General features: G+C 39.3%; 1 protein-coding gene across 1 annotated transcript in view; it reads right to left on the reverse strand.

The window, feature by feature from the left end:
• Positions 1-547: 547 nt before the first annotated feature.
• LOC149026270 (peptidyl-prolyl cis-trans isomerase CYP59-like) overlaps positions 548-27,967 on the reverse strand; it is a 29,893-nt gene continuing 2,473 nt past the window's right edge. The window contains exons 2-15 of the mRNA XM_089146515.1: positions 25,847-26,019; positions 20,422-20,526; positions 14,871-14,988; positions 11,087-11,137; positions 10,833-10,924; positions 10,632-10,731; positions 7,404-7,526; positions 7,222-7,299; positions 6,933-6,979; positions 6,765-6,820; positions 5,468-5,508; positions 3,410-3,509; positions 2,079-2,214; positions 548-1,967 (exon numbers count right to left, since the gene is read on the reverse strand). Coding sequence (XP_089002641.1) covers positions 1,031-1,967; positions 2,079-2,214; positions 3,410-3,509; positions 5,468-5,508; positions 6,765-6,820; positions 6,933-6,979; positions 7,222-7,299; positions 7,404-7,526; positions 10,632-10,731; positions 10,833-10,924; positions 11,087-11,137; positions 14,871-14,988; positions 20,422-20,526; positions 25,847-25,944 — 2,082 coding nt within the window. The 5' untranslated portion in view covers positions 25,945-26,019 and the 3' untranslated portion in view covers positions 548-1,030. The remainder of the gene's footprint in view (positions 1,968-2,078; positions 2,215-3,409; positions 3,510-5,467; positions 5,509-6,764; positions 6,821-6,932; positions 6,980-7,221; positions 7,300-7,403; positions 7,527-10,631; positions 10,732-10,832; positions 10,925-11,086; positions 11,138-14,870; positions 14,989-20,421; positions 20,527-25,846; positions 26,020-27,967) is intronic.

A 27,967-nucleotide genomic window follows, 5' to 3' on the forward strand; every position in this document is an offset into this window, starting at 1 on the left:
TCTTCTCTCTCTCAAAGGGACTTTGATAGAACAGGATCCAGCCGTAAAATTTGCCATAATAGGAATCTAACCCGATTTTAAGCCCACAAAAAGTGACAGTAATGTAAAGTTCCCTTTTCCAAAATATTTGATTTTAGTTACATTTTATACTAGTGGGAATTTTTTTTGATTCAGTGCGGCACTAAACAGTTGAGTGTTAATTTCGGCCGTCGGGATCTAGATCCCGGTCGAGATCTCAACTTTCCACTTCATCCCATTGTAGATGAAATGCAGGAACGGTATTGATGGAGTAGAGGCTACCTCCATTCCCCCTGTGAAAAACCAACCTGAACTCAGAATTTATGGCTGGAAACGACTGGCCAATAATTGAATACCTAAGAGCCAAGAGCGGAAGGATTTGTCAAAGAGGCATTGACAGCAACCATCGACACCTAGAGAGAGAGATTTAACAAGATTGCCGCAGCAATCATTTCAAGCCTCTTTGTGTGTGAATAGAGGAATGCCACCATGCTGCAGTATCCTGTCCCTTCCGTTCTTCTATCATGATGTAGAAGAAGTCATTGAAGTAACACCACAAGTTAGAAGCAGGGTTTCAAACATGGGATCCATCAATGGCAAGCTCAATCCGAGTGGATGCTCAAAAATTGGTTCTCAAATTCAACATAGAATTTATATAAGACTAACAGCTGTGAATCAACCATGCTAATAGCAGAAATCTGAATTCATCACAGTAGACTCAAAATCTAATAGGCCAACTCACAATTCGTAAAATCTCAAGAACTCAAACCTCTAAAAGCATATCCAAATGGTAAAGGAAACCAGGTCCGAAGCTCGCATTTCCCCCCTTATTGCTTGAAGGTAAAGTTTCTCACATTCAGTAACCTATAGGCAACAACCAAAGCATCATCTCAACCAGAAAACCAATACACCTCATTAGTATTCATCATGTTTAGTCAAGGACATTAGGAAAGCAAAAAAGGAAACATATTCCAATCCGCATGGCCAGAACAAGATTAACAAGATCATACACTCATCTTCTGTCATCTCTATGCCTTCTGTCCATGTGACGGTCATTTTTTCTATCATGATCACTGCCAATAGTTCTTTTATATTCTCGTTCGTCCCTTCTCCCTCCATAACTATTCCTATCGATATTTCTCCTTTTATAATCATGCTCATCTCTCTTCTCTCCACCACTCTCCCTATTGGTACTTCTCTTTGTATAATTCCCATCATCCTTCCTGTCTCGCCGATCCTTCCTTTCTATGCGATCATCTTCATCTGCACTTCTTTTCCTATAATCCTGCACGTCCCTCCTCTCTCCATGTCCATCTCTATCTGTACTTCTCTTTGTATACTCTTGATCATCCATCTTGTCTCGCTGATCATTCCTTTCTTCACAAAGATCTCCGCCTGCACTTGCTTTTCTATAAGCTTGCACATCCCTCCCATCTCCATGGCCATCTCTATTGCTACTTTTCTTTTTATACTCCCGATTATCCATGTCGTCTCGCTGATCATTCCTTTCTTCCTGATCATCTCCAACTGCACTTCCTTTCCTATGATCTTGTATGTCCCTCCTATCTCCACGGCCACCTCTGTCGGCAGTTCTCTTTGTAGGATCTCGATTATCCTTGCTCTCCTGCTGATGGTCTTTCTCTTCATGCTTATCTCCACCGGTAATTTTTTTCCCATAATCTCGCTCATCCCTCCTGTCTCCACGGCTTTCATGTCCCTTGTAATTCTCTCTATCTCGATGATATTCCTCGTCTTTTCGTCCAAACTCTCTACTTTCTTTTCTATCTCGCTTCCTCTCATCCACTTTGTATCGTCTATCCCTGTCATCATGCCAATGCCTCTCTTTCTTCTCATGATCTCTATGCCTTTGTTCTTCTGGTTTAAATCCTTGGTGCGACTCGAGCTGTTCTGAATTTGGTGGAGCATCCCCATCAAACACCATATCATATCTACAACAGATATTTCAGAAAAATTAAAGATATATAGACAGATAGACTGGTGCTGGTAAATATGGGGACAAATAATATAGAAGGATGCATAGTACAAAGGAAGTTATGTACCTGGCATTATCTCTTCCTCCTCGCTGAGTATTCTCATCTTTCAATGTGTATTTTGCAGGTAGCTGGTCGGTACCATTTCCTCCGCTGCAATCCTTGGAGATGTGATCAAGAGCACCACATTTGAAGCAACCGCTTCCTATCCATGAGAAAAATATTACAAAGATCACTCAACTTTCAAAGAGAGAGCTTCAAATTTATCAAAATACCATAAGAGAATTTCAAGTTTATCAAAGCACCATGGAAAGGGGGCAAATGAAAACAAGGGAGGGAAGGATATCTACAAGACTCTGTCCACCCAACATAAACCTCAAGTGGGAACTGAAGTGGCAACTGGGATTATGAATTATGAATGAACGCACAAGACACTGAGCTTTTCTTTTTCTCAATCAGTTCACCTTGGCCCCATGTTTTTTCTGTTCTCTAGATTTCTTTAATAAATCTTATAGTTCAATTAGATAAGTATCTCGGTTTCTGATATCCTAATCTTATTATTTATTCAGTTGTACTCAAGCACTTCATGGTCCTGTGCCAAACAATACATTCATTAGCTTCAGAACAAACTTGACAGGATGTATCAATTCCAGTGAGAACCAGCATCACCTTATTTTTCAATGTCAATTTCCATTCTCCACTCACTGAATATCTAAAGAGGGCTCTGTAGCAGTTCATTGCATGAGGTAAATGACACCATCATACAAAAATAACAATATACAAAAAACATATCAATGACACCTGTGCCATTTTTAAGGAGTTGGGTAGCCAAAAGTCCCCACCCCCTCCCTTGTTCTCTCCCCAGCAGCAAGGGATGCCCCCAGGATCCCCAGGCCTGGGTGTGTCCAGAATCAAAATGGGTTGCTCCCTCATGCAAAGGGAAGATAACCAGGATATATTGCAGGACAAGGACAGTTACATGTGGCTCTTGCTATTGCACAGGGTGCTTTGTCTGCTTCAATTCTAGCACATCGATGCATTCCAATTAAGAAAGACAGATAAAACATGATGGAGGAGGTCATCGATATCATAATAATAGGTTGAGTTGCTGGCCCTGGCACTCACATTAGCTCCTTGATTATACTTACTTTGTGCGGGGCTGTGTGTTAAATGCCTGTTCGTATGACATCTGTTGGCAATACCAAAAAAAAAAAACAAGAAAAGCATTGCACAGAAAAGAAAAAATTTACAGTTTCAGAAAATTATGTTAGGCATAACATGGGGTTACTGGTTTTGTAACATAACAGCGAGCAAACAAAATCATTATACAGAGAAAATAAACATGGCTGAACCCAAGGAAATAAATGCAGCAGTGAGAGACAGTAGACTCCAGCCATTACCTTTTTGATTCTGTTTCCGTCTGTATTGGGACCACAATCTGGACACACTTTGACTGAAATCCACATGTATCCTTCGATCATCAATCAATGCGTTATCCATCTACAATTTTGAAGTTATAAGATATACCAAACAAAACAAGAAAAATTTATAACCCTAACAAAACTATCCAATGGAAATCGCAACAGCAACCATAAAATGTAGCTCTCTTTCGCAGTTAGAATGTATCATTTCCTTTATGGATCATTTCCTTATCCATGACACTGTACATGCATGGGGTTTTTTTTTTTTTTTTTTTTTTTTTTTGGGGAGAGGTGGAGTAAACAAATATTGAACCCAGCAATATCTGAAACATAGTTAGTTATTAAGGCATCCCCAAACCCTAAACTGCCTAAATCCCCTCCCCTCCCCTACCCTTCAATCCAAGCCTGACCTTGACCTCTTCACTAAAACCTAAAATTCTCTTCTTCCCAAAACCCTAGCAACCTCCCAACACCTACATCTCCCAAACCCTTCAACCAATTCTAATTCTTTCTGGGATTCACCATCCCCTCCCACAACTCTACCTTCGACCTTAGTCTTAACCCTAGCCATTCCACCAGAAACCCTAATTTCAATTTACAGCAAGGTTCAAACTTGGAAATCGTCAAACCCTAGACCCTAGCCCCTACCTGAACCTCACAGACCCGATTCCCAACCGTAGAACCACCCAATTCAACTCTAAACCTACAATTGCAGGGCATTCAAACCCTAGTTTTACTGCAGGTTCAATTGAGAAAGATCCTGAGGTTGAACCCTAGAGGGGTTTCCATCTACTAAAGCCTAGATCCTTGGTTCATATCAGTGTATCTCTCAAACATCAATCTCTCAAACATCAAAATCAAGGATATTGATGATAGGTCACTCAATTAAATTTTACAGCCATTGCCAAAATAGTTTGCAATACACAATTGTACCATATAGGTAAAGATAACAAGCCCATGGTTGCAACGGTTCTCTATACTGGCCAGTCCAGAGATGGCCTCAAAATTGGACAGTATAGGTAAATAGTTCATCAGCTTTTATCTTGAGACAAAAATATAGTTGGATAAAAAATTTGTGTATAACTGCTAGTTCAAATAATCTTAACTTAATACAAAAATATTGGCTGAAAAGCATTAACAGAGAAAAAATCAACAGCTTAAGCTTCTGAAATGCCCTTTATCCCGATTTCTTTTCTCAAACTCCTTCAGATCCATGGAGCAGACACTATTCAATTGGAATTAAGAGTTATGGTGGTGGTGGTGGTTGTTTGTTGAAAATCAAAAGCTCAATCTTGGTTGAAAATTGGATGGCTAGAGAAAGAGTTCAGTATTTGGTATCTCATGTTATACGTTTTGCCAATGACTAGTCCAAATGGTCTTGTCCAAGAGATTTGAGTTACTGAACCAGATTGTTCTTGGTTAAGCGCCTAAAAATATTACAGCAGAAAACTAACTTGATGGTGTTTCCATGTGTTTAGATTGGGAAATTTTTGACATGTGCAAAGTTTGCTCCAAATAATCAAGAATACAGTTGTAAGGGGGTCACCTTGGCAACATGCATGCCATTCATACCTTGATAATTTCACCTTGTTCCCCCTCCAAGAGCCTGGGTTCCTAGCAAGATACCGTAACAATATGATCACAGACCCCCTACGATCTCTCACACACACCAGGGCCCACATTTATCTGTCGTCTGACTTCAACCTTCAAAATTTTCTTTCCTTAAAACAATGATAATGTGGACACTATGCACAATGCAGCTGGCAAAGACAAGAATTACTTCTCATCTCCCAATACAATATCAGCTAGAAGCTCTAGATACTCCCCCTTCTTTTTTTGGTTGGGGGGGGGGGTTGTTGCTGGTGAGTTGGTTTGTTTGGTTTTCAAACCTATATTTTTTTGCATGGGAAAGACAGGCATGCGAATGAACCAGATAGCTACTAGATATATTAATGGTAAAGGATGCAGATCGCACTGAGGCAAAATATAATTTCAGTTCAGAAGCTAAGCAACCATACAATGACCATCAAGTATTACCTTGAAATACGCCTGTTCACATGCCTCTTTGGTCTCGAACTCTGGCAAGAAAGAATATTACAATTAACTGTCGTCAAATCAAACCAAAAGATTTTGACCCAGACCATAATCCAATGAATGTCACAAATATTAGCTTTCCCCCCCCAAAAAAAAAAAGAAGGGATGTCACAGTCACAGATATTTGCTTGCCCTAGATACAGAGGGCAAAAAAATAAAGGAATGAAATAAGAGGAAACAAAGGTTCAGACAAAATCATCTGTATTACAATGCCAGAGCTTTGTGACCTGACTAGTGTGGAGCAAATACAAGGAGAAAAAGAAGCAGACGACTGAAAAATATTAAAGATGGAGATACATGCTACAAATGACCAAAATTCCTTATCCAACTGATGGATGATATTGTTGAAGATGGAACATGATAAGACCAATATTAAGTGCCACACATTGTAGCGCTAGAACATAACTTGTAGGGGATTGACTCAAAAAATGAGAGTAGTTTATCAAGATTTGTGTGTGTGTGTGTGTTGGGAGTTTGGGGGGGGGGGGGGGGATCAGTTAGTGTTTTGTTTGGGGGCCCAGCTTGCTTACAGAAAGGGGAAGACCCTTGGGCATTTTGATGACTGTAGTCAGGTCTAGGGAGTCCTGTAATGGAGTTCAGGTGCTGAGTTTAATGCTTTACTTACACTTAGTCTTCAGATACTGTTTATACACTTTGAAGTTTGAACGCTCTGTGTACGTTTGAGTGAATTATTTAGGGCTTGATTCAAGGTACTTAACAGAACGATTTTGTCTTCCAATCTTGTTTACACACTATGAACACCGTGTGTGTTTTTGAGTGAATCTATTGGGCTTGATTCAAGGTACCTAATAGAATGATTTAAAGAACATGTTGGAACATGAAAGATTTGCCAGATGCATACAACATAGAGCAATTTTCCATCTGATTGTTAAGATGGAAACAACAAAAGGCAGATTGATAAGCTGATCAGATTATCTGCATGATAGTTATTGCCATCTTGTAGAAGAAGCACACCATCTGTCCTTTGTCAATAGTAAGGTGGAATAATTTCAAGAAACCTGTGACTCTACATTCCATGTTGACTTCACAATCAATTGGACCGATCAAGAATTTCATGAAAGGCTTGTGCATCACAACTTAAACAGGCAGAGAAATATCAGCAAGGTATTTCAAAGGACCTATAAATCAAGATGTTGGATCTTAATTATGATTTTGCATTAAAAAAAAAAATCAAAGTAATCCACAAAAAAAAAAATGATTTACAATGAATTAAACTCACCGATAAAAGCGTAGCATAAACTATCATTTGTCTTAAAATCACGAATTATATCAGCCCTGAAACGGTGAAGTTATGATGTGAGAAGAAAGATAACACAAGAAACAAGTACATGATTTAAACTGTTTAGAAAAGAAACCAATTTCATCTACAAAATATCTCATGACTTACGATATCACGTTGCCAAAACGTGAAAAGATTGTATGCAAATCCTCATCCTGCAGTAGTTAAAAAATAATTATCCAATTGATAATAATAGTGCATTCAAATATAAAACCATTATAATAGCATTGAAAGCAAAATATAAAAAAGAAGAAAGAATTTGGTGATGCATTTGAAAACTGAACCAGATAATATTTTAACTGGAGTTCCCAAACTTGCAATAGATCAATCAGTTGACCCTTCACATTTCCAAACATAGTTAAATTTCAATACAAGTAACGAGAAAACAAGCACTTACTTCAGTAACTGGATTAAGCTTACAAACAAATAACACATTATCTGGAGGCTTTATCTCAGCCTCAGGAATGTCGCCAATCTGTGATGCAGACAAGTCAAAATTAGCTGTTCTATTAGATGGAAAAAATTGGTCAAGCTTTGAGCTTCAAAGCCGTAAACACAAAGATATCATCAGGTGCGTACACTCTCAAGAACAACTGCACTAGAATGTGCTTCCTTTGCACGGAGAACCTCCTCAAGCTCTGCCGTATCCATTTTTTCATCCATGGGCACCCAGTCATCTTCAAGCCGAACATCATCATCAACCTAATTACATGGCTCATCAGAGAAGAGGGATCACAAGGCAGGAAGTAACAATTAGAATGTCTAATCATTGTCAAGAGAGAGACCAACATGACAATAAAATCAAATCAACCTAGAGAAGTGATTCAGAAAGGAAAGAAATGCACCATGCATTAAAAGCCAAAATGAAAAAAGGATGTGGGAAATCAAGTCCAGAGAGGCCTTTCATCAGAATAGGAATACTGTATCAGTTTTATTTAAGGTTCAAAGCAGTAAATTCGGGTTCCTTTTTGGGGTGTTATAGGTGGTTTGGTAATCATATATGTCCTTTCCAGTTCTGATTCGATGGTCAAATTATAAATTTTGGGTGCTTCTCAAGCATGTTCATTTAGACATTTCATTTGGTGCAGGCTAAATCTAGATTAGCAGGTGCAACTATTTTATTTTAATGAATAATCTATCATTACCAAAACCCCAGTGGGAGAGAATGTACAAAGGGGGGAAAAGAGTGGGTGAGGGGGGAACCAGCCATTAGGAATTAGGCTAGAAAGTAGAAACTAAGCCCTAGTAACAGCAACAAGTCTGTTCCTTGGGATATCCATAATAGGAGGATGGAGAAGCAACTGAAGTTTAGAAGAGACATCAAAACAGATCACTTTCCAAATTGAGTCCAATGAACTGGAGTTGGAGGTCCATTTCTAAGGTTTTCTCCCATCATAAGTGAAGAATGGCAGCACCAAAAACCAACTTACCAGCAATGTCACAAATAGTGGATCCAGGGAAGGATCTCAGGATCCACTGCCAATCCTGTGAACCCATAAGAAAATTTAGAGCGGGCCTAAATGGTAGGAAAGGCTTTTCACCAAAGGAAGTTGGAAAAGGGACTGGAGAAGAAAAGGTGATCCACGTCTTCAATACAATTCCAGCAAATGGGAGGGTATGAAGCAAGACTGAAAAGTGGAAAGATTTGAGTCTGTGTCAATGGCAATCCATGAGGTGTACAAGGCCTTGTGCCTAGAAGCCACTTCGGTGGTGAAGGGATAGAAGTCACTCCGGTGGTGAAGAGACACAAGCGACTTCGGTGGTGAAGAGATAGAAGCCACTTCGGTGGTGAAGAGAAATGTGCATCCTCTGGATTTGCTTAGGCTCAAGACCATAATGCCAAATAATGAAGATGAAAATAGTTAAAAGAAAATTTGGAATGCATAATGTTATATGACTTTGATGTTTTAATGGATGCATGATGAATTGCCTAAGTTACTTACATGGTTGTCTATATTGCTTATTGGGCCACAAAACTCACTATTGTAAATGTTGACAGGTCCTCAGATATGACAAGGGTAGGGATGTCAACGGTGTGGTTTCGAGCGGTCTCGGGCTAAAAAACACTAAGCCCAAACACAGCCCGTTAGCAAAATAACGGTTTCGGGCCGGTTTCAATTTGATGCGATTTGGGTTCAGGCTAACTAATGGTTTGGGCTAATAATTTATGGTATGCAAGAAAAAGAATAAAAATAAATAGTCAAGCATCCAATAACAAGAGCCAAAATTCTATGGAAAACAAAATTGCTATTGATCAATTTTCATTAAAAAATGAAAAGTCATTCCATGTCGTAGAAACCTCACCCACCTTATAGAAATTAAGAACTCAAATAATAAGTAGTAACATAGAAACTACAAGCTCATTCTTTAGGCTCCATCGGATAGTCCCGAACAAACCTTCCAACCATAAAACCTTTTTAAATTCTAACTTGTGCTATGATGCTTGAAATTGGGTTCTTGTTTTGTGAGAATGTTGATTTTTTTTCCCTTCTATGAAATCCTTCTTTTTTTTGGGTTGGTATTTAGTTGATATGCAAAAGAAATGCCTCTCGATAAATATAATCATACTTAATCAACATTCTCATACTTGATAAATATTTACTTAATTTAAACTAACTTATCACATTCAATTGGACATTCATACTTAATCCTTCTAATTGTCTCTTATAAGTAGTAGAATGACTATTTGATCTTTGACTTCATGCTCAATTTTTTAGATAGTCTCTACCAACTACCTATTGGTAATATGATGATTCAAACAATATTTAATGTTAAACTATATAACGGGTTGTAAAACGGATTATAACAGGTTGCGGTTTGGGTTCGGGTTGGTGCAAGCTCTGCCACCCTCAACCCAAACACAACCCATTAAGGTTCGATTATGGCCGGTTCGGTTCGGTTTTAATGGTTTGGGCTGCAAATTGACACCCCTAGACAAGGGCAAGGGTGTTGCCACCTAATAACGCCTTTAAAGTTGAACATGGAAACTCTATCTTTTTGTTGCAACTTATGTTTATTTAACTGGACTATGGATGTATATATTCCTTTGAGATTGTATGTACGTAACTAGATACTGTTGAAAGCTCAAATGTAAACATAACAGAACTTTGGACTGTATACATATGTTTATAAGTCAAACTGTCAAACAGGTTGTCTGTTTTCGTCCTTGGAAATGTTTAGTTTAGCATTGTTTTTAGTGGTTATAAACAGGTTGATAAAGAGAGGAACTGTCACGTGTCCTAGTTGAATGTCCGTAATGTGGGCCCCACCAAGCCTGTGAAAACTAGGGTCGTGAGGTGGATGCGGTGATGGATAAGGAAAACCTGTGTGGGGAGGCATCGGTTGAGGGATCTCTAAAGGGTGAAAGAGTGACAGGGGATGTGGCCTTTGAACCAAACCAAGGTGAACACTGGACAATTTGGCTAGGGGAGTCATGAGCTTTCAGGTGGAGAAGGTGCCTTAGTAGGATGGGAGCCATATGGTCTTGTCATTAGGGGGTGAGTGGTCTTTTTTTTTTTTTTGGGGGGGGGGGGGGGGGGGGGGATGGAGGGACCTAGTGCCATTAGAAATGAAGGCAACTACATCTTCAGTTCTCTTTAAATGGGGTATGACAGTGCTTTTTGGTTTCAGTTTAACGTCTCTCCGGAAATAATGTTCAGTTACTTAAATATACTAATTTTCTTGGTCCATCAAGAAGAAAGAAGAGGAGAGAAAAGGGGGCAGAGATTGTTGATTTGGAGCTCGTATCAAACTTTGCTCTTACCAACCAAAACGATACTGACAACCTAATCATGCAACCAAACCTACCTCATCACGTGGTTTTCCTTCGGGGGAAGCATCAGGAATCAACTCAGCTAGCTGTGAAGGATCATCAAAAGGATCATCCAATATGTATGTGTGTTTGATTCTGTTGTCCCAGTGAAAGAGAAACATGAATAATAAGCACGAAAGCAAATGGCAATTACAAAATTTTTACTAGACCAGGAGAAGGTATGGCAGAAGAATAACCTGATATTTTTGTATGGTCTTCCTTTGTCATCCACAAATGCTTCATTTATCCTTGTTAAGGTCTCCAAACCTTCTGCAAGCTCTCCAAATACCTGGAACCATGGAAATGATACTAGTCAAAACCCATTTGTTTGAGTAATTTATACTAGAACACAAAGCCTTCTAAGTAACCACATGCACACAAGCATGCAAGTAGAGGCAGACAAACAAGACCAAAAAGCTTTCAAAAAAAAATCAACAGCAAAAGGACTCACAGTGTGTTTGCCATCAAGATAATCAAGATCATCACGCAATGTAAAATAGAACTGCAAACAAAGGTAAAAATGCAATATTAGCTAAGTAATCAAGAAAAAGGGAAATAGACTCCGCAACCTAATATATGCATATTCAGAAAAGAATCAAGAAACTTAAATTTCTATACCATCTCCGAAAAAATACAATAAATGACCAACAGGCAGAAGTCTTCACTTAGCCTCTACAATGGGGTGAGTGCTTATATTTCTGCAAATCTATATAGTTTCGATTTAACCAATTAGACCCAAGGGAAATCTGAAGACTGATGTCTAGTGAACCACCCCCCAACCTCCACCAAAAAGAAAGAAAGAAAGACCGGGGGGGGGGGGAGGAGAGATAAACTGAGGATATGGAGAAATCTGATCCCTCCTAAGGTCTAAGCATATGAACTGTCTCTTGGCAAAGTAATAATCGCTGTCATCAACGCATCCGCCATGGTGGCTTTTTGGCCCCTAGGCGATAAACCACTTTTTGAAAATGTAAAAAACAATGGGTTCATCACCTGGGCAACATCGCCTTGAGCACCATATTGACTCCTAGGCGATAAAGTGGTCAGTTTTTTGACATTTTGTACCAAGACCCTTTTTTTTAAACCGTCAAACTTTATTCTACAAAATCATATAAGAATATAGAAATTATTTATTTCGGATTCAGGAATAATTTAGATGGAGAATTATTCAGAATCACACGACCAATTAATTTATCGGTTCGGTTAAAAAAAAAAAGGACAACTAAAATTCAGATTCTAATTCAAGAATTATTCATTTACTTACAAAATCAGATATAAATATTCGGATGTTTAAGTTGAGCGGCAATTGTATGTAAGAGGGCTGAGGTCATATTAAATGCTCTTATGATCTAGGCACAAGTCACTTATTTGACATCACAGGTAACTACTAGTCTACTACTTTCATTTTCATATTTATAATTTTATATGGATCATAATCAAATGTTAACAATATTATTATGTTATGTTGCTAATTGCTATTGTATATTTGTATTATGATGAGATGAACTTATGTTATTTTTAAATAATAATCTTGCATAATTATGATTCTTTAATATTTGTTTAGCTTATAGTAACTATATAAGTTTTGGTGTCCTATTTGTGACATATAAAATAGTTGTATTAGAAAAATGTATAGAAAAATGCTTTGTTCGCCAAAGCACCACCTTGACAGCCACCTAATCTCCAATGCCTTTAAGCAACACCCCAAATGCCTTGGTCACCTTGCCGCTTGATAACCTTGGTGAAAGTAATGTATTGGATAAAGAAGCCCAAGCCAGTCTACAATGTTATGATGTGCCCCAGAATGCCAAAAATTTCAACCATTATCACATCAACTCTTAGGTAACTAATAATATCAAAACTAATGTTGGACTCTCTTTGGGGTGGAGGAACATCAAAATATTCAATGTGTTTGATATCCCATCTACTTCAGTTACAAGGCACAATATTTGTCAGGAGGTATTAAACGGGTTGTGATTGGATGGGGACAAACAAAACGAGATCATGAGGTGAGGCCAACTTTGCAAGGTATTGAGTGGATATCGATGAAGGGGAATATTTGGATCGTGGGGTCAAGAATCAGACATTGGTATCCGTGGAATCTTGGTTCAGTTCAGTATCAGGATAAGAAGATAGCTGTCCACAGAAAACATCTGCCCAACAGATTTAACAATTTAAGCCTCCTTCCTAGCACCTCTCATTTTTTGTAAACCACCCTCATTTGATCACAATTTTTACAAGGATTTTCAGCCTCTTTATAAAAACACCTAAGCTTCATAACCATCTGTTTATTTTCCCAATGACATATGGAAGCCTATTTTCCTTCAGCATCTATCTCCCTGTAAGTTTCAGGATCCTTCAAGTTATGCTTTCCCTTTACCAAAAGCTCAGCCTCACTGATGTATTCTTAGATTGATAGGAGATCAACTAGGAGCAATTCTTCCAGAATTTAAAATGAACATGGTACCAGGTTCATGTAACCTGGGATAAAGTTCAATCAATACTGAGACACTGTAGGTTTCTCTCTGGTTGAAAGCAGCGACAGAAATAAAGATAAGAACCTTGACTGTATCACCAGCGATGATGATGATGATGGATCAAATAGGTTATGTGATGCATAATTACACATTTTTGCAATCTTATTAATCTTTGTCCCCAGGTATCCATAATGAAGTTCGTCTCATGTCTATAGCGTTTTTCTAGACGGGGAAGAGGGTGATAGCAAAAATCAGATCCCATGTTACCAAATATGTACTTCAAATTGCAGAAATAACAGCAAAGAGAGAAGTGGTCCTTCCAATGAACAGAAACAAACGAAACAAAAACATTATCAAACAGGACATATTCAACAGGATGCATTATATTAAAAAAAAAAAAAAGGAAGAAAGAGGGGGGGGGGGGGGGGGGGGGGGGGGGGGGGGGGGGGGGGGGGGGGGGGGGGGGGGGGAGTTTTTTTTAAAAAAAAAGGGGGGAGAGGAGGGAGGAAAAAAAAAAAAAAAAAAGGAAAAAAAAAAAAAAATAAAAAAGAAAAAAAAAAAAAAAAAAAAAAAAATAAAATTTGGGGGCGGGGGGGGGTCCCCAATTTTCGTTCTTCACATATTATATTTCTGACTCAGAAAGATTGATGTAAAGCAGAGAAACATTATTAAACAGGGACAATTATCGCTACAACTCAGTTGCTATTTTCTTTTAGGACCCAATCTTGTTTTCCAGTTATTTTGTATCACTTGAAGAGACCTACCATCCAAGCTGCTTGGTTATGATTTTTTCCCCCCTGCAAGTACCTATAGATCCACCCACAACTACATTAAAGGGTTTACCAAAAGCATGAGGTTCCCACCACCACGGGTCTGGGGAGAGTCACGGTGACTTACGCATGTAGTCTTACCCCACTGAGTGGAGCACCCAAAACTACATTAAAATTCTATTTTCTGGTCTCGGTTCATTAAATAGACCTGAGAATTTAAGAAGCACCTTAAGATCCAGTTTACTGTTTTATCTTCTTTCTAATGACTGCAGTCAGTAAATTATTTACTCAGAAGTAGAACCCTCAGGTAGCATTTGGTAAATACATGATTGATATGGTTTCCTGAAATTGCACTAACTATACAGTTTTGTTCAGTTTGCTATTTTTTCCCTCAAAAATTAAATTTGGAGGGCAGTATTGGTGGTCCCTACCTCTATCATCTTGTATATTTCTGACTCTGCTGTTTCTCCCTATGTTTTTCAAGAGATTGGGTCCACTTGGATTATGTTATAAAACAAAACAGCATTAGTTCTTTTTAGCAGACTCTATTTAGTTGTGTTTCTCCTGACTTGTGAGGCTTTACCTCTTTCATCTAACTCTAGTATTTCATATTTCATCTATACTTTCTAATTTTAATTTGTCAGTTTTCTTTCATCTTTTGTTTTCCATCTCATTTCCAATCTCTTTTCACATCTCTTGGTCCCCCCATTCTTTTATGCACAGAAGCAAGTGACAAATATACTAATTAATGCCTCATGATATGAAATATCTCACAAAACTAAACTACTCGTATCAAATAAATGCATGGGCCTGACTACTGAAGGAAAATTGTGGGCAATTCTTAAACAAATGTACTCTGCTAAGGTTGCAGAGATTTCCTGCCCACCCCCCACCGTCAGCTTTCTTGCCATGCATTTTGCTTTAATGATTAAGAAAATGCAAATTTAATAATGTGATTTGTTGGAAAAAGTTCTCATATGTTATATACCTGAGAAGCATTAAGATTCTCTCCGGCACTAGCCATGGCTACAGTTCCTATTTTGGAGTGCTTTAAATCTTGATGGATCTCATCACCAAAAAACCGAGCCTGGTCACCATAAAGAAATCTGAAAAGACAACCAGATAAAGGACAAATATATGAGGTTAGCAAGAAAAAGAATGTTATTCATTATATATACACGCTGGACATGGATCTTGTATGAACCAATGGATCCCGAATAATGACAAGTTGTTACTCCTAGCAATGACTTCCTTTCTGGCCCTCTCTAGTGCAACCTAGGGGTCAAAGACACTGGTTAGGATCTTTGGGCCACTAAAGCAATCGACAATTCAAAAGGTAAAGATATGGCAATTATGCAAACCACCAAAAGTTTAAAGGGTTACTAAGGACAAAAAATAGCCTCCCCTCAAAGCAGGAACAATGCTGCATAAATTCTGACCCTTAGCATACCCCTTAGTGAACGGAGCCTCGTGCACTGGGTACACCTTTTTCTTTTCTGTGGTAGATAAGAAAAGAAAAGATATGAAAGGTAGCCAAGAATACGGGCACCAGGCATCAATAACAAATTAAGGACAAAAAATCAATAAATAAACCAAGGCGGCAATTATGGTGCCAAACTTACTATCCATAGATATCTGAAACACAAGGATGGTTTGAAACAGTGAGAAGAAGAATTTGAAAGAGACCCTGATCCAAACCAGGCAATAACTTCAGATTCAGGTCTGGTTGAGGAATCAATTCTGATAACTGCCTCTGTTGTTTGGGGAAGGGGGGAATTGTAGGATTAGGACCAACCGTAGGAAAGGATTTGATCCTTTGAATTTGAGTCCAAAAGTGGAGGCCATGAAGTGGTTCAGTTAAACTCTGCTTCTGAACTCAGTTTACGTTAGCAATGGACACCTATGCAGAGACACAATCAATGTTAGAAGGAGAATCACACAAACAAATGAAGAAGTCTTGCTCAGTCTCCCCTAACCCACCTCTCCCCCCCCCCCCCGCAGGGACAGGACACCAAAATTATTAGAAGTTGGATGACGGGTTTTTTTTTTTTTTTTTTTTCTATATGATGATAGAAGGGTGATGAGATGTACACATTTCACTCACCCCCCCCCCCCCCCCCCCCCCCCCGTCTCAGTCCATGAGTTGTAAACCCACTATCTAGTATTCTATGTTCAAATGTCAGTTCATGATGTTGAGTTGCGTACATAAAAAAGAAAAGACCTCCCAACGTGGAAACTAAATAGAACAAGAAATGAACTCCGATTCAATCTAATCTCTTACATAATCAAATAGCAAACCCAAATCCAATGGATCTCCCTAATATCCTAATGAACCAATAACCAGATTTGGCTCTGTTCTGAATAGTCTTGTTATCCCAAAGGGTCAAACCAGTCAAGCCAAATATCAGCATCATTCTCCCTTGTTCTCAGTGACTCATCAATGGCACTCCGCACTCATTGTATATCTTTAAGTTCAATCATCGGCAAGGCTCACATAAATACTGGGCTAGGGATCCTGCATTGAAACTGGTTCCAAATTTTCCAGGTACTGTAGGACAGGAGTTCAGAGTGTGAGATGTTCAACCAAAGCAGTGAGGAATGCCAGCAGACAGGATTGAGACAGTGAGAAGTAGCAAATTGAGGAAGATAGATAATGGACAAGGCAGCAGAGGAAGATAGATACAAGCTAAAGCAGATTAGAGTGAAGCAATGAAGGCAAGCAGGCAGGAAGGGCGACGGCACACGAATGTGAACTCTTAAGTGTCTAATTGTTTGGTGTCTAATTGTTTCTAAATATGCATCCTGGGATCTATTAAAAGAATCAGAAAAATATAGGAGGAAGAGTATCTATTCATCCATCTAAAAGAAATTCTAAAAACCAAACATCCTTTTTGTAGTATTCGAAGATCAAAGTAGTCGAAATAGTCCATTTAGGGTAGGAAGTAAAGGATCCAAGCTTTCTTCAATCCAATCTTCCATGAGTAAAGTGGAAGCTTCCTAATAAGTAATTGGTAGAGATGATAACAAATGTGCCACTCCCTCACTTGGTATAATCATCATTCTGACCCTGCTAGAATTGTTTCTAAGCTTGATCGATTCCTATCAAATGCCTCCTAGCTCTCTTCCGTTCCCGACTCCCATGCTTTTTTCCCTCACTCCGGTCTCTCTGATCACTCTCCTTGTCTTATCCATCTCAACACCCCCCCTCTTTAGGCCCTAAGCCTTTCAAGTTCTTTGATATGTGGTCTTCAAACCCTTTGTTCATTTCCATTGTCAAAGAAGCTTGGTCCAAGCCTATCCACTGTCATTCTCTTCCTTCTCAAAGCCTTTGCTCGTAAGCTTCATAATACCAAGGAAGCCCACCGTTCCTGGAATTCCTCCTCCTTTGGCAACATCTCTTCTAGGGTCTCTAGAGAACCCAATCTCTCCTCCAAAGTGACCCTTCCAACCCCTCCCTTGCTGATCAGGAAAAAGCCCTCTCCTCTGATCTCTCTTCCCTTCTCTCCCTTGAAGAAAGTTTCCTTCGCCAAAAAGCTAGAATCAAATGGCTCAAGCTCGGAGATTCCAATAATGCCTATTTTCATAGGTCCTCCAGAGCCCGTAATAACTTCAACTCCATTCATTCCCTTCTCACTAGTAATGGTAATTGGATCTCTGATCCCCCTAGCATTAAGGTTGAGGTAACCTCTTTCTTTTCCAATCTTCTCTCCCCTACCATTATCCCTCCACGTACCCCTCTCCCCCCTAATTTATTCAACAAGTTCATTGATCCCTCCTCTCTTCCCTCTATTTGTGCTATCCCTTCCCATGAAGAGATCCTCTCTGCCATCCGATCCCACAAGTCCAATCGTGCCCCTGGTCCATATGGATTTAGTATGGGCTTCTTCCTTGCCACTTGGGACTTCCTTGAGCATGATATTGTTCATGCCATCCGCATCTTCTTTTTTAACCCGTCCCAACTTTCCTCTATAAACCAAACCTTCATCTGTCTTATCCCCAAGAAGCAAGGTGCTTCCTCCCTCTCTGATTTCTACCCTATCTCCCTCTATAATCTCATTTACAAGTTCATCTCCAAAATCCTAGCAAATAGACTCAAAAAGGTCATGCCTTCTCTTATGGGCTTGAACCAATCGCTTTTATTTTTTTCCCGCAATATAGCGGACAATATCCTCCTCTGTGCGGAAATTGTTCGTGGTTTTGATCCTCTCATTCTCCAACCACTCTTTTTAAGGTGGATCTCCACAAAGCCTTTGATTCTATTCGTTGGGACTTTATCAATTCTATCCTTGCCTCCATGGGCTTTCCCCTTCCTTCATCCACTGGATTGAGATCTATATCTCTACTCCCCAATTTTCCATTATCACTAATGGGTCTCTGGTTGGATTCTTCTCTTCTCCTGTTGGTATTCACCAAGGTTGCCTCCTCTCCCCATACCTTTTCTCCCTAGATTTGGAGGCCCTCTCTCGCATCCTTCAATCTAACACAGACCAACTCCTCATTTCTCCCATCCCCAAATGCGAATTTCTTAACCTCACCCATCTTGCTTTAGCTAATGATCTTTTGATCTTCTCCAAAGCTGATCATCGATCCATTTCTTCCATCCTCTCGGTCCTCTCCCTGTTTGAATCTCTTTCTGGTCTCCAAGTCAACCTTGACAAATCTACCCTCTTTCTCTTTGGTGTCTCTGATCAACTACAAGCCTCCCTTCTCTAGCTCTTGGGGTTCAAGCCTAACTCCTTTCCTATTACCTACCTAGGTCTCCCGCTCATTCCTGGTAGAGGCTTACTCTCCATCACTTCCTTCCCATACTTGACCACATTCGCAAGAAGCTTCAACTTTGGAAAGGCAACCTCCTCTCCTTTGCCGGTAGAGTAGTGCTTATCCACTCAATCCTTCAATCCTCCTATCTCTACTGGTGCGGAATCTTTTCCATCCCAAAATCAACAGTCCATACCAGGGAGTCCTTGTTTTCTGCTTTCCTCTAGAAAGGGTGTGAAGTGCCACGCTTCATCCACCCTATCTGTTGGTCGACCATATGTCACCCAACCTCTAAAGGCGGCCTCGGCATTTGCCGAATCTCTGATGTTAATTTGGCCCGTCTTCTCAAGCTTATTTGGAAAATTGCCTTAAAGCATGACTCCATTTGGGTCAACTAGATCTACTCTTTCCTTCTCCGGTTTGACTCCTTCTAGATGGTTCCCATGCCATCCAACCCCTCTTTGGATCTGGAGGAAAATTCTCTCGTTACGTCCACGCGCCCTTTCCACCATCTCTACCTCAATCTCCACCGGTTCCTCTACCTCATTTTGGCTTGACCCATGGCATCTGATGGGCATTTTCTAATCCCTTTTTGGTCCCGCTTAGTTTATGATACCTGCATCCCCAAATCCACCCCCTTGTCCACCACGAGTTTGGGACTCCCTTCCCACCCTTTCCAACTCCCCCCATGACCTAACCATTTGGCTTCCATCCCCTACCAAAACCTTCTCCACCTCTTCAACGTGGAACCTTTTTCATGCCCATAACCCCAAACCCCCTTGGCCTCCCCTAGTTTGGTTCAAAGGCCACATTGCTTGGCACTCCCTTACCCTTTGGAGGGCCCATAACCTTGCCCTCCCCACTCAATCCTTCCTTATTGGCCCCCCATATCCCTATAAACCCAAGTTGTATCATTTGTTGGAATGGATTGGAGGACCTTAATCACCTCTTCTTTTCTTGCCCTTTTTCTAGATCTATCTAGGAGAAAGCCCTATCTTTCATTTAGCCCCGCTCAAAGCACTCCTTTGGTTTCACTAGTGATTGGTCTTGGATTCTAAGAAACTTTTCAGGTTCTACCATTTGTGATCGGGTTGGTAAGCCCGTGTTCTGTGCCACTATCCATCATCTTTGGTGGAAGTGCAATCTTCAAAGATGAACTTCCAAATCCCGCTCCAAAGAAATGATTTGGAATGCCATCTTTTTTTATGTTTCTTCTAGACTTGTAATTTCTCCCCATCCTCTGATTGATGATACCCCAAGGAACAAGCTTATTGTTGTCTCCTAGGCTCTTAAGTCTTCTTTTTTGTTTTCCTCTTAATGGCCGGTTTGTTTGTTCCTCTTTTGTTATTTAATTATTTATTCATCCCAAAAAAAAAATGTGCAAACTCTTGCTGTTTAGAAGTAAGCATGTAGTTATGTGCAAACTAGATTGACTATATTTAAGTCTTTGGAAATACTATACTTAGCAATGGGCCTTTTGACTTGATGCTACTATTAAAAGAATGACCTTTTTTCCTCAATAACATTAAAATAAAAATAAATGGCATAATGTTTGTTGTTTCCAACATCACTAAAAGGCCCTGCCTTCGGTACTTTATTAGTATAATATATTAATATTACAAGACCCTCACCTCTAATATAAAAACACGACATACCACTTATAAACCTTTATGATAAAATACATGGTTTTCAATAAAACTACTAATATGCCAGTCAAATCCACATCCATGAAGATTTGCGTATAACTAGAATAACAATATAAACCACTCGAAGTCTCTTACTTGTAGATGGAATCACCACCAGTACCCTTTCCAGTAGGATCACCAGTTTGTGCTGTGAAATCTTTTTGAACTGTATGAAACAGACACCCATTAAAATACTTGATCCTGCAATCACAAGAGGAGCCAATGATGTAAGTCTTGACAAATAAGTATTTCAAAACAGGAGAAGTGAACAATCATGTCACTATACAACATCAAACAACAAGAAGATAAAAAATACAGGGTAAAACAAACTATAATTTGAAGCTGTAAAATATATTTCTACACTAAGTACATCTTCAATTTTTCTTCTACTTTTATGATGATACCTGCTCATGTCAGTAGTCAATGGTTAACAAGTTAGAGGTGAAGTGGGAAGCATAGAAGAAAATTCAACCGAAATTTTGAAAATGTCTGCATTTTTCAAAAACGAAACAAAATTCCAATTATTTTGGAAAATGGTCAAAGTTTGACCATTTCGACCAAAATTTCGCCCATTTCAACATTCCAACTTGTTTTTCCTTAGATTTTGTTGATTTTTATCCCATTTTCACCTAATTTCCACAACTCATTTGCCTTCAAACACCTCTTTTACTCTTTTTTGCCTCCAAACACCTCCTAAGCCATAACAACTACAAAGAAAACTCCGGCAACAATAGAATGTGAAGCATGAGCCATACCCAATAGTTTCAAACTTCCCATTTTTTTATTTTTGTTTTGTTCATGCCTTAAATGATCTTTGTATTGCCTTGAAATTAATATATGTTTAGCCTAGGACTATGATCTATGATTGTGTTTTGTTAAACTTAAACCTTTTATTATTTGCTACCAGTTTTTCATTTTCTGATTTTTAATAATTATTTTTTAAAATTATGTATTTTTATTTTATGTATATATGATATATAGACTTCAACTTAATATATGTGAGACACCATCACTTGATCTAGTCGATCATTTTATTTTGTTGACTTGTTGTATATGTAACCATTCTACCAAACAATTCATGTATGCTAATGAATCTATGCCTATATGCAATACAGTTTGCACTTGTCGGAACCAATCATTTGTTAGTATACTTGAATGATAAATTTTCAATGGTTTTTTTTTTTGGGCAAAATACTAGTTTCATTTTGTTTATTATGCTTGAAATAGGTAGTATGGAAAAATCCAAATCATTTTGAGTCCATATGAGGCTCAAAATTGAAGTTCCAATCATGGTAGAAGATCTCGCTCTCGAGCGAGATCTCGCTACCATGAAATACCGAGATCTTGACCATCTTGGCGAGATCTCGGTCGAGATATGCCATTTTTTGGGTGTCAACTCGGTGGGTTTTAGGGTCCCAGTTGAGCTAAAACTTGGTATTTAGCCTATTTAAGGCCTTTTAAACACACTAGTGGCCTTGGATTTGTGAGAAAACAACCCTAAGTATGATTTCTAAGTCTACCCATAATGTGAAACCGAAATGCTGTAGGATTAGAGAATGCACTGTTATATAACATGTAATATAAAACCATTAAGGCATATAAATAAAAAGGCAAGTGATTCAAATACATCAAATTACTTAAATGTCATCAAGATTCCATCCATATGAGTATTACAATCTTGATTTTTGAGAATAGAATGATAAAATTATACAACCATTAGAAGTTTTATATGAATCACTAACGCATAAGTTCATAAGACAAGTAGAGAATGATGGAGCTTCCTTTGATGTTGTAAATGTGCCAAAAGTAGTTGCAAGTGAAAATTTGGCTGAAATCCGCAAAAAAGGGGGGAAAATTTGAGAGTTCCAGCAAGATATAGCGAGATATGGCGAGATCTCGAACAACATATCCCATTTCACAAATCTCAATCTCGATCTCGTCTCAATTTATAAAAAAACCGAGATATCTCACAAGATCTCCCACCATGGTTCCAATTTCCAAAAAAACGTGTCCAATTTCAACCATTGAAATTTTGGCCTTTTGCAATGTCAAAATTCCTATTTTGGTCGAATTTTCTTCCTTGGTTGGAAGTAAGCCCGCATTTGTAGTTAGCAAGCAGGACATTTCATTGTTGATAAGAAATCCAATTGTGAATATTAACGTCACTTTACATAGTAAACAGAACACTTCATTATGACCTCTTGACCTTTTACTCCTCCTAAATGCCTTTGTTGAGTTCGAGTAGAGGGGTCATTCACAAGTCATTAGTCCTCGGTTCTCAATACACCTTTCCTCCTCTATTTGGCTCCACAGGCAGAGCAGCAGCTGAAATGAAGGATAAAGGATAGTGACGACTCATCATTTTCATTTAATGATCCAACCATTCTGATTCGGTAAATATCTTTACAAGGGTAAAAATATCATAGTGAATGGAATTTTTGGGGGTAAAAGTGAATGAAATGTTTTAACTAGTCATAGTGACCAAAAGATTAGCCTTTTTTTGGAGAATAATTAATGAATTAAAAAACCGAACCAAAGACAATAACGGAGAAAGGGGGGCATTAACCAATCAAAAAGGCAACTAGAGGGAGGAACTAAGACTCTAGGAACTAACAATCAATCTATTCCTTGGAGAGTCCATAACCGGGGGTGGGGGAAAGAACTGAGAATAGAAAAAACATAAAAATACATGGCATTCCAAATCAAGACTCGGGATCAGGATTTGAAAGTCCATCTTCTCATGTTGCGCTCCCACCATAAATGATGAACTGTAGCAGCAAAGACGAGCTTACCTACTCGATCACAAATCGTGGAACCAGAGAACTTACTCAAGATATAATTCCAACCTTGAGCAAAACCAAAAGAGCGTCTCGATCTGGGCCAAATAGAAGCAAGGGCTAAGCTCTAGATGGAGTGGAAAAATGGGCAGGTGAAGAAAAGGTGGTCAATGTCCTCAATACCATTCCAACAGAGGCTACAGATGGGGCTTGCAGGGATGTGGCAACTGATGAGAAAAGCTTGGGTTGGGAGGGCCAAGTTAAGGTTTCTCCAAAGGGTGAGAGAGTGGCGGGGGATGTGGCCTTTAAACCAAACAAAAAGGGACCAAGGGATGGGGGGGGAGATACACTTTAATTATTATTGTAATACAAACAACTAATAAATTTTTTATTTATGAAAAAAATTAAAAAAAACAAATCTAAAGCCATATCCAACAACCATGGATGCACTGTGACATTGACTACTACAGCAAAGCAGGAAACGTAGAAGAAGCTTTCACCTTAACAGGAAAATAATTAGTAAACTTAATACTTGACTTCAACCCTACCATCAAACCCTAACCCTAATTTGACAAACTAACCCTATTTTGTGATAGCAACATTGCCCTATTCATTCTAGATCTTGGTTAACGGTTTCTACTTGATCTCCTATGAATCTAAAACTACATCAGAAGCATCCCTTGATTTCAATGACTACCCTTAAAGCCACCCCCATGCAGGAAAAAAAAAATTATGAACAAATAATTATTTTAAAAGAAAGGAAAAGGAACAAGGTCTTTAAGCAGAAGACCAAAAAGAAAAACTAAGACTCCAGGCAACAACAATAAGCCTATTCCTTGGGCTATTATCAACAAGGGGATGGGGAATAGCTAACAGTCTAGAAAAAACATCAAAATAGATGGCATTCCAAATCCTGTCTATAGAGAAAGATTTAGAGGTCCATCTTTAAAGCTTACCGATTCGATCGTAGATGGAAGAACCTGAAAAGTTTCTCAAAATCCAAGACCATCTAGACCAAACCCATAGAAACGCCTCAAACAGGGCCATATGGCGGCAATGGCTTTTCCCCAGATAGATCCGGAGAAAGGGCAAGAAAAGAAAAGGCGCTCAAGGTTCTCCAAACCGGATCAACTGAGGATGCAGCTAGGGTTAACGGGGATGTGGTGGTCGGTAAGAAAGGATTGGGTGGGAAGGCGTGGTTTAGGGCTCTCCAAAGGGTTAGGGACTAAAGAGGGATGTGGCCTTTGAACCAAACCAAAGGGGGCCAAGGGGTTTGGGGTTATAGGATCTGAGAAGGTTCCAGGCTGAAGAGGTGGTGAAGGTTTTCGAAGAGGAAGGGATCCAAATGGTGAGGTCACAAGAGGAGCTGGAGAGAGGAGGGAGAGATTCCCAAACCTGTGTGAGAATGGGTAAGGGGTAGGGATCCAAGATCCATTAAAGATGAAGGCTAACAAGGGGGTGGATTTGGGGATACATGTGTCATAGACAGTGTGGGGGCCAAAGTGGTTAAAGAGAATGCCCATCGGATGCCACGGGTCAAGCCAAAAAGGAAGTGGAAGAGCCCGAAGAGATGGAGATAGAAATAGTAGAGGTTGCGTGGGGGCATAACAAGAGAATTTTCCTCCAAACCCATGAGGGGTTGGAGGGCATAGGAACAGTCAGGATGAATCCAACCGGAAAAGAATAGACCCATCTAACCCAAATAGAATCATGCTTTGAGGCAATTTTCCAGATAAGTTTGAGAAGACAGGCTAAGTTAACATCAGAGATCTGCCAGATTCCCAAGCCAACTTTGGAGGTCGGGCGACAAATGGAAGACCAACTGACCGGGTGGATGAAATGCGAGGCTTCCTGCCCTTTCCAGAGGAAGGCACAAAATAAAGATTCCATCACATGGATGGTGGACTTGGGAATGGAGAAGATTCCACACCAGTAGAGATAGGTGGACAGAAGCACAGAGCGGATGAGAACCACCCGTTCGGGAAAGGACAAAAGCTTACCCTTCCAAAGCTGCAATTTCTTATGAATATTTGTCGAGCATTAGGAGGCAGTGGTGACGAGTGAGCTTGTCGGGAATGAGCGGGAGGCCAAGATAGACCACTAGAAAGGAGCTATGCGAGAAGAGGAGAGAGGCTCGAAGCTGATCAAGAATATCGGAGAGGAAGATGGTGGACTTGCCGAGATTGATCCGAAGGCCAGAGAGGGATTCAAACTACGAGAGAGCCGAGAGGATGGAGGAGATGGAAAGGTGGTCCATTTTAGAGAAGATCATGAGATCGTTCGCAAAAGCAAGATGGGTGAGGTTTAGGGACTTGTACTTGGGAATGGGGGATATGAGGAGCTGGTCGGTTTTGGATTAAAGGATGCGGGAGAGGACTTCCGAGGCTAGAGAGAGGAAAAAGTTAAATGACTACATCAAGAGACATAAGAATTAATGATAAGCTAACTGAACATTCACTTTTATAAAATCTTACTCATTAAGTGACCACATATTACCAAAATGCAAACAAGTCCAAGAAAATACATTTTCCTTATAACAATGACCAAGAGGGGAAGTAAATGAAACTAAAACAAGAGACTCTTCAGATTCCTAATTATCTAGAAAACAAGACTCTGAAAAGGACTATCATCAATCACCTTAAGTCACTAATAGTCTCATTTTTCAATAATGTCAAGCTTAACTGAACAATGATGCAGCAAAACAGTAACAAAAGATGACAAGAGAAAGGATGAAAACCATTTACTTGCAAAGTTTTAAGAAGTTTTTGGTGGTTAAAGGGCACCGATCTGTGTGCAAATCTATGACAATATCTCCCAGGCTTGTCACAATAAGAACTGACATCTTCTCGAGTTTTCAATGCAACAGCTCAGAGATCCCTTGTTAAGGGTTTAAATGACTGATGATATGCTTGCTCAACTGCAAAAACAATAACAGCATTATGCATGGGTATGGTCGCATACAAGTTTACTGACTTATTGAAAAGTGAATTGATACCCCTCACAGATCCAACACATAAAAGAAAGAACTAACTGAAAATAATAATGCTAAACATTCTTTGCCAAATTATTCTTCCAGAAATGAGACATGGAGACAGCATGACATTTGCTATCTAATACTAACCACCAGACCATAGTTCTTCCATTGATGTGTCATGTGACCATGAAGAAATATAGCACTGGCTATCAAATAAAATCAGCACACCATAATGCACTATATATGTTCATTTTGGAGATAACTTCTAGAAAGGTTAGCTGCCAATTAAATATATCATCGTTACACACCCTTTTCCACCGAATAAAGAATGTTATCTGTGTCTCATTAACATTTTGGATAAATGCTAACCTGGAAGTATATTTGTGAAGAAAAACCTGCAGTCAACTGTTTATACAGTTGACTAAATTACGGTACTTCATCCAAAAAAAAACTTAGCCTGAAAGTAATGCAATGTACCTTGAACCATATTCATTGAGTAACAGTTCCTTAATCCAAAATGGAACTAATTAAGTATGAACTTTTTTACTAGTAAAAGACATGTTTACACTGTTTTCTTTGAATAATCATAATTTTATACATTACTTTTTTTTGGATGAATAAATAATATAACAACCAACAAAGGAAAACAAAAGAGGGGAGAGGGAGAGGGGGGGGGGGAACAAACCTTCAAGAGAGAGGCATAAAAGAGGAGCTAAGACCTCAAGTAACAACAATAAGTCTGTTCCTTGGGATATCCATAACCGGGGGATAGGGAATAGACTGTAGTCTAGAAGAAACATCACAATAGATGGCTTTCCAAATCAAATCAATCGAACGAGATTTGGAAGTCCATCTCCTGAGATTCCACTCCCACCATAGATGGTGAATGGATGCACTGAATACCAACTTACCAACCCAATCAAATATGGACAATCCTAAGAAAAGTCTCAAAATCCAATGCCAATCCTGGGTGAAACCAAAGGAGCATCTTGAGCGGGGCCAAATGGAGGCTAAAGCTTTTTCCCAAAGGAGACGGGAAAAGGGACAAGTGATAAATAGGTACTCAAGGTCTTCCAAACCACCCCAACAAAGGCATACAATTGAGGTTAACCAGTATTCGACGGCTAAAGAGAAAAATGAGAGAGTGGGAAGGCCAAGGTTAAGGGCTCTCCAGAGAGTGAGGGAATGATGGGGGATGTAGCCTTTGAACCAAACAAGGGGGGAACAAGGGGCAAGGGTTGAAGGGGGGCGGAGAAGGTTTCAGGCTGAGGAAATGGTGAAAGTTTTGGATGGGTTAAGGGTCCAAATGGGAATGTTAAGGGGAGAATTAGAGAGAGGGAGGTGGGAAGTCCAAATCTGAATCATATCTAAATAATACAAGTAATATTACAATGTATTGTGACTAGCAGTTGTTCCTAAACATATTTTCAAACCATCAGTAGCATGTCTATAAGAAGATTTATTTCCTCAACACATTGTCTTCCTATATACACATTGAAGTCTCGAAAAAAAGTCTCAAGTTAAAAAGGGGGAAAAGATGATCTTGAAGATCAGATTGGGATACCCAATTCACCCATTTCCCACTGACACCACACAAGTAGCTCCATTGTGCAGTGAAAAACTATGTCCCTAACCAAATACAGCCATTTCAGCCTTGATTGTAATTTGTAAGTCCTCAGAAATGAAGCTACGGTTTCTATAATCCGTCCCATAATAAATAATTGCTATAATCAATAAAAGTTTTCCAACATCACTAATCAGTAGGAATATACCCCGTTGTCTGCTTTCATCACTGATGGCTCCTGGAACCCCACTCCCCTCCCCCTTCTCACACAAGTTTGGGATTCTCTTCCCCCTCTCGCTAACTCTGCCCTCGACCTCACTATTTCGC

This window comes from Hakea prostrata, chromosome 2, assembly GCF_041222555.1.
Source record: "Hakea prostrata isolate BN-2017 chromosome 2, UWA_Hpros_2, whole genome shotgun sequence".
Taxonomy (NCBI): domain Eukaryota; kingdom Viridiplantae; phylum Streptophyta; class Magnoliopsida; order Proteales; family Proteaceae; genus Hakea; species Hakea prostrata.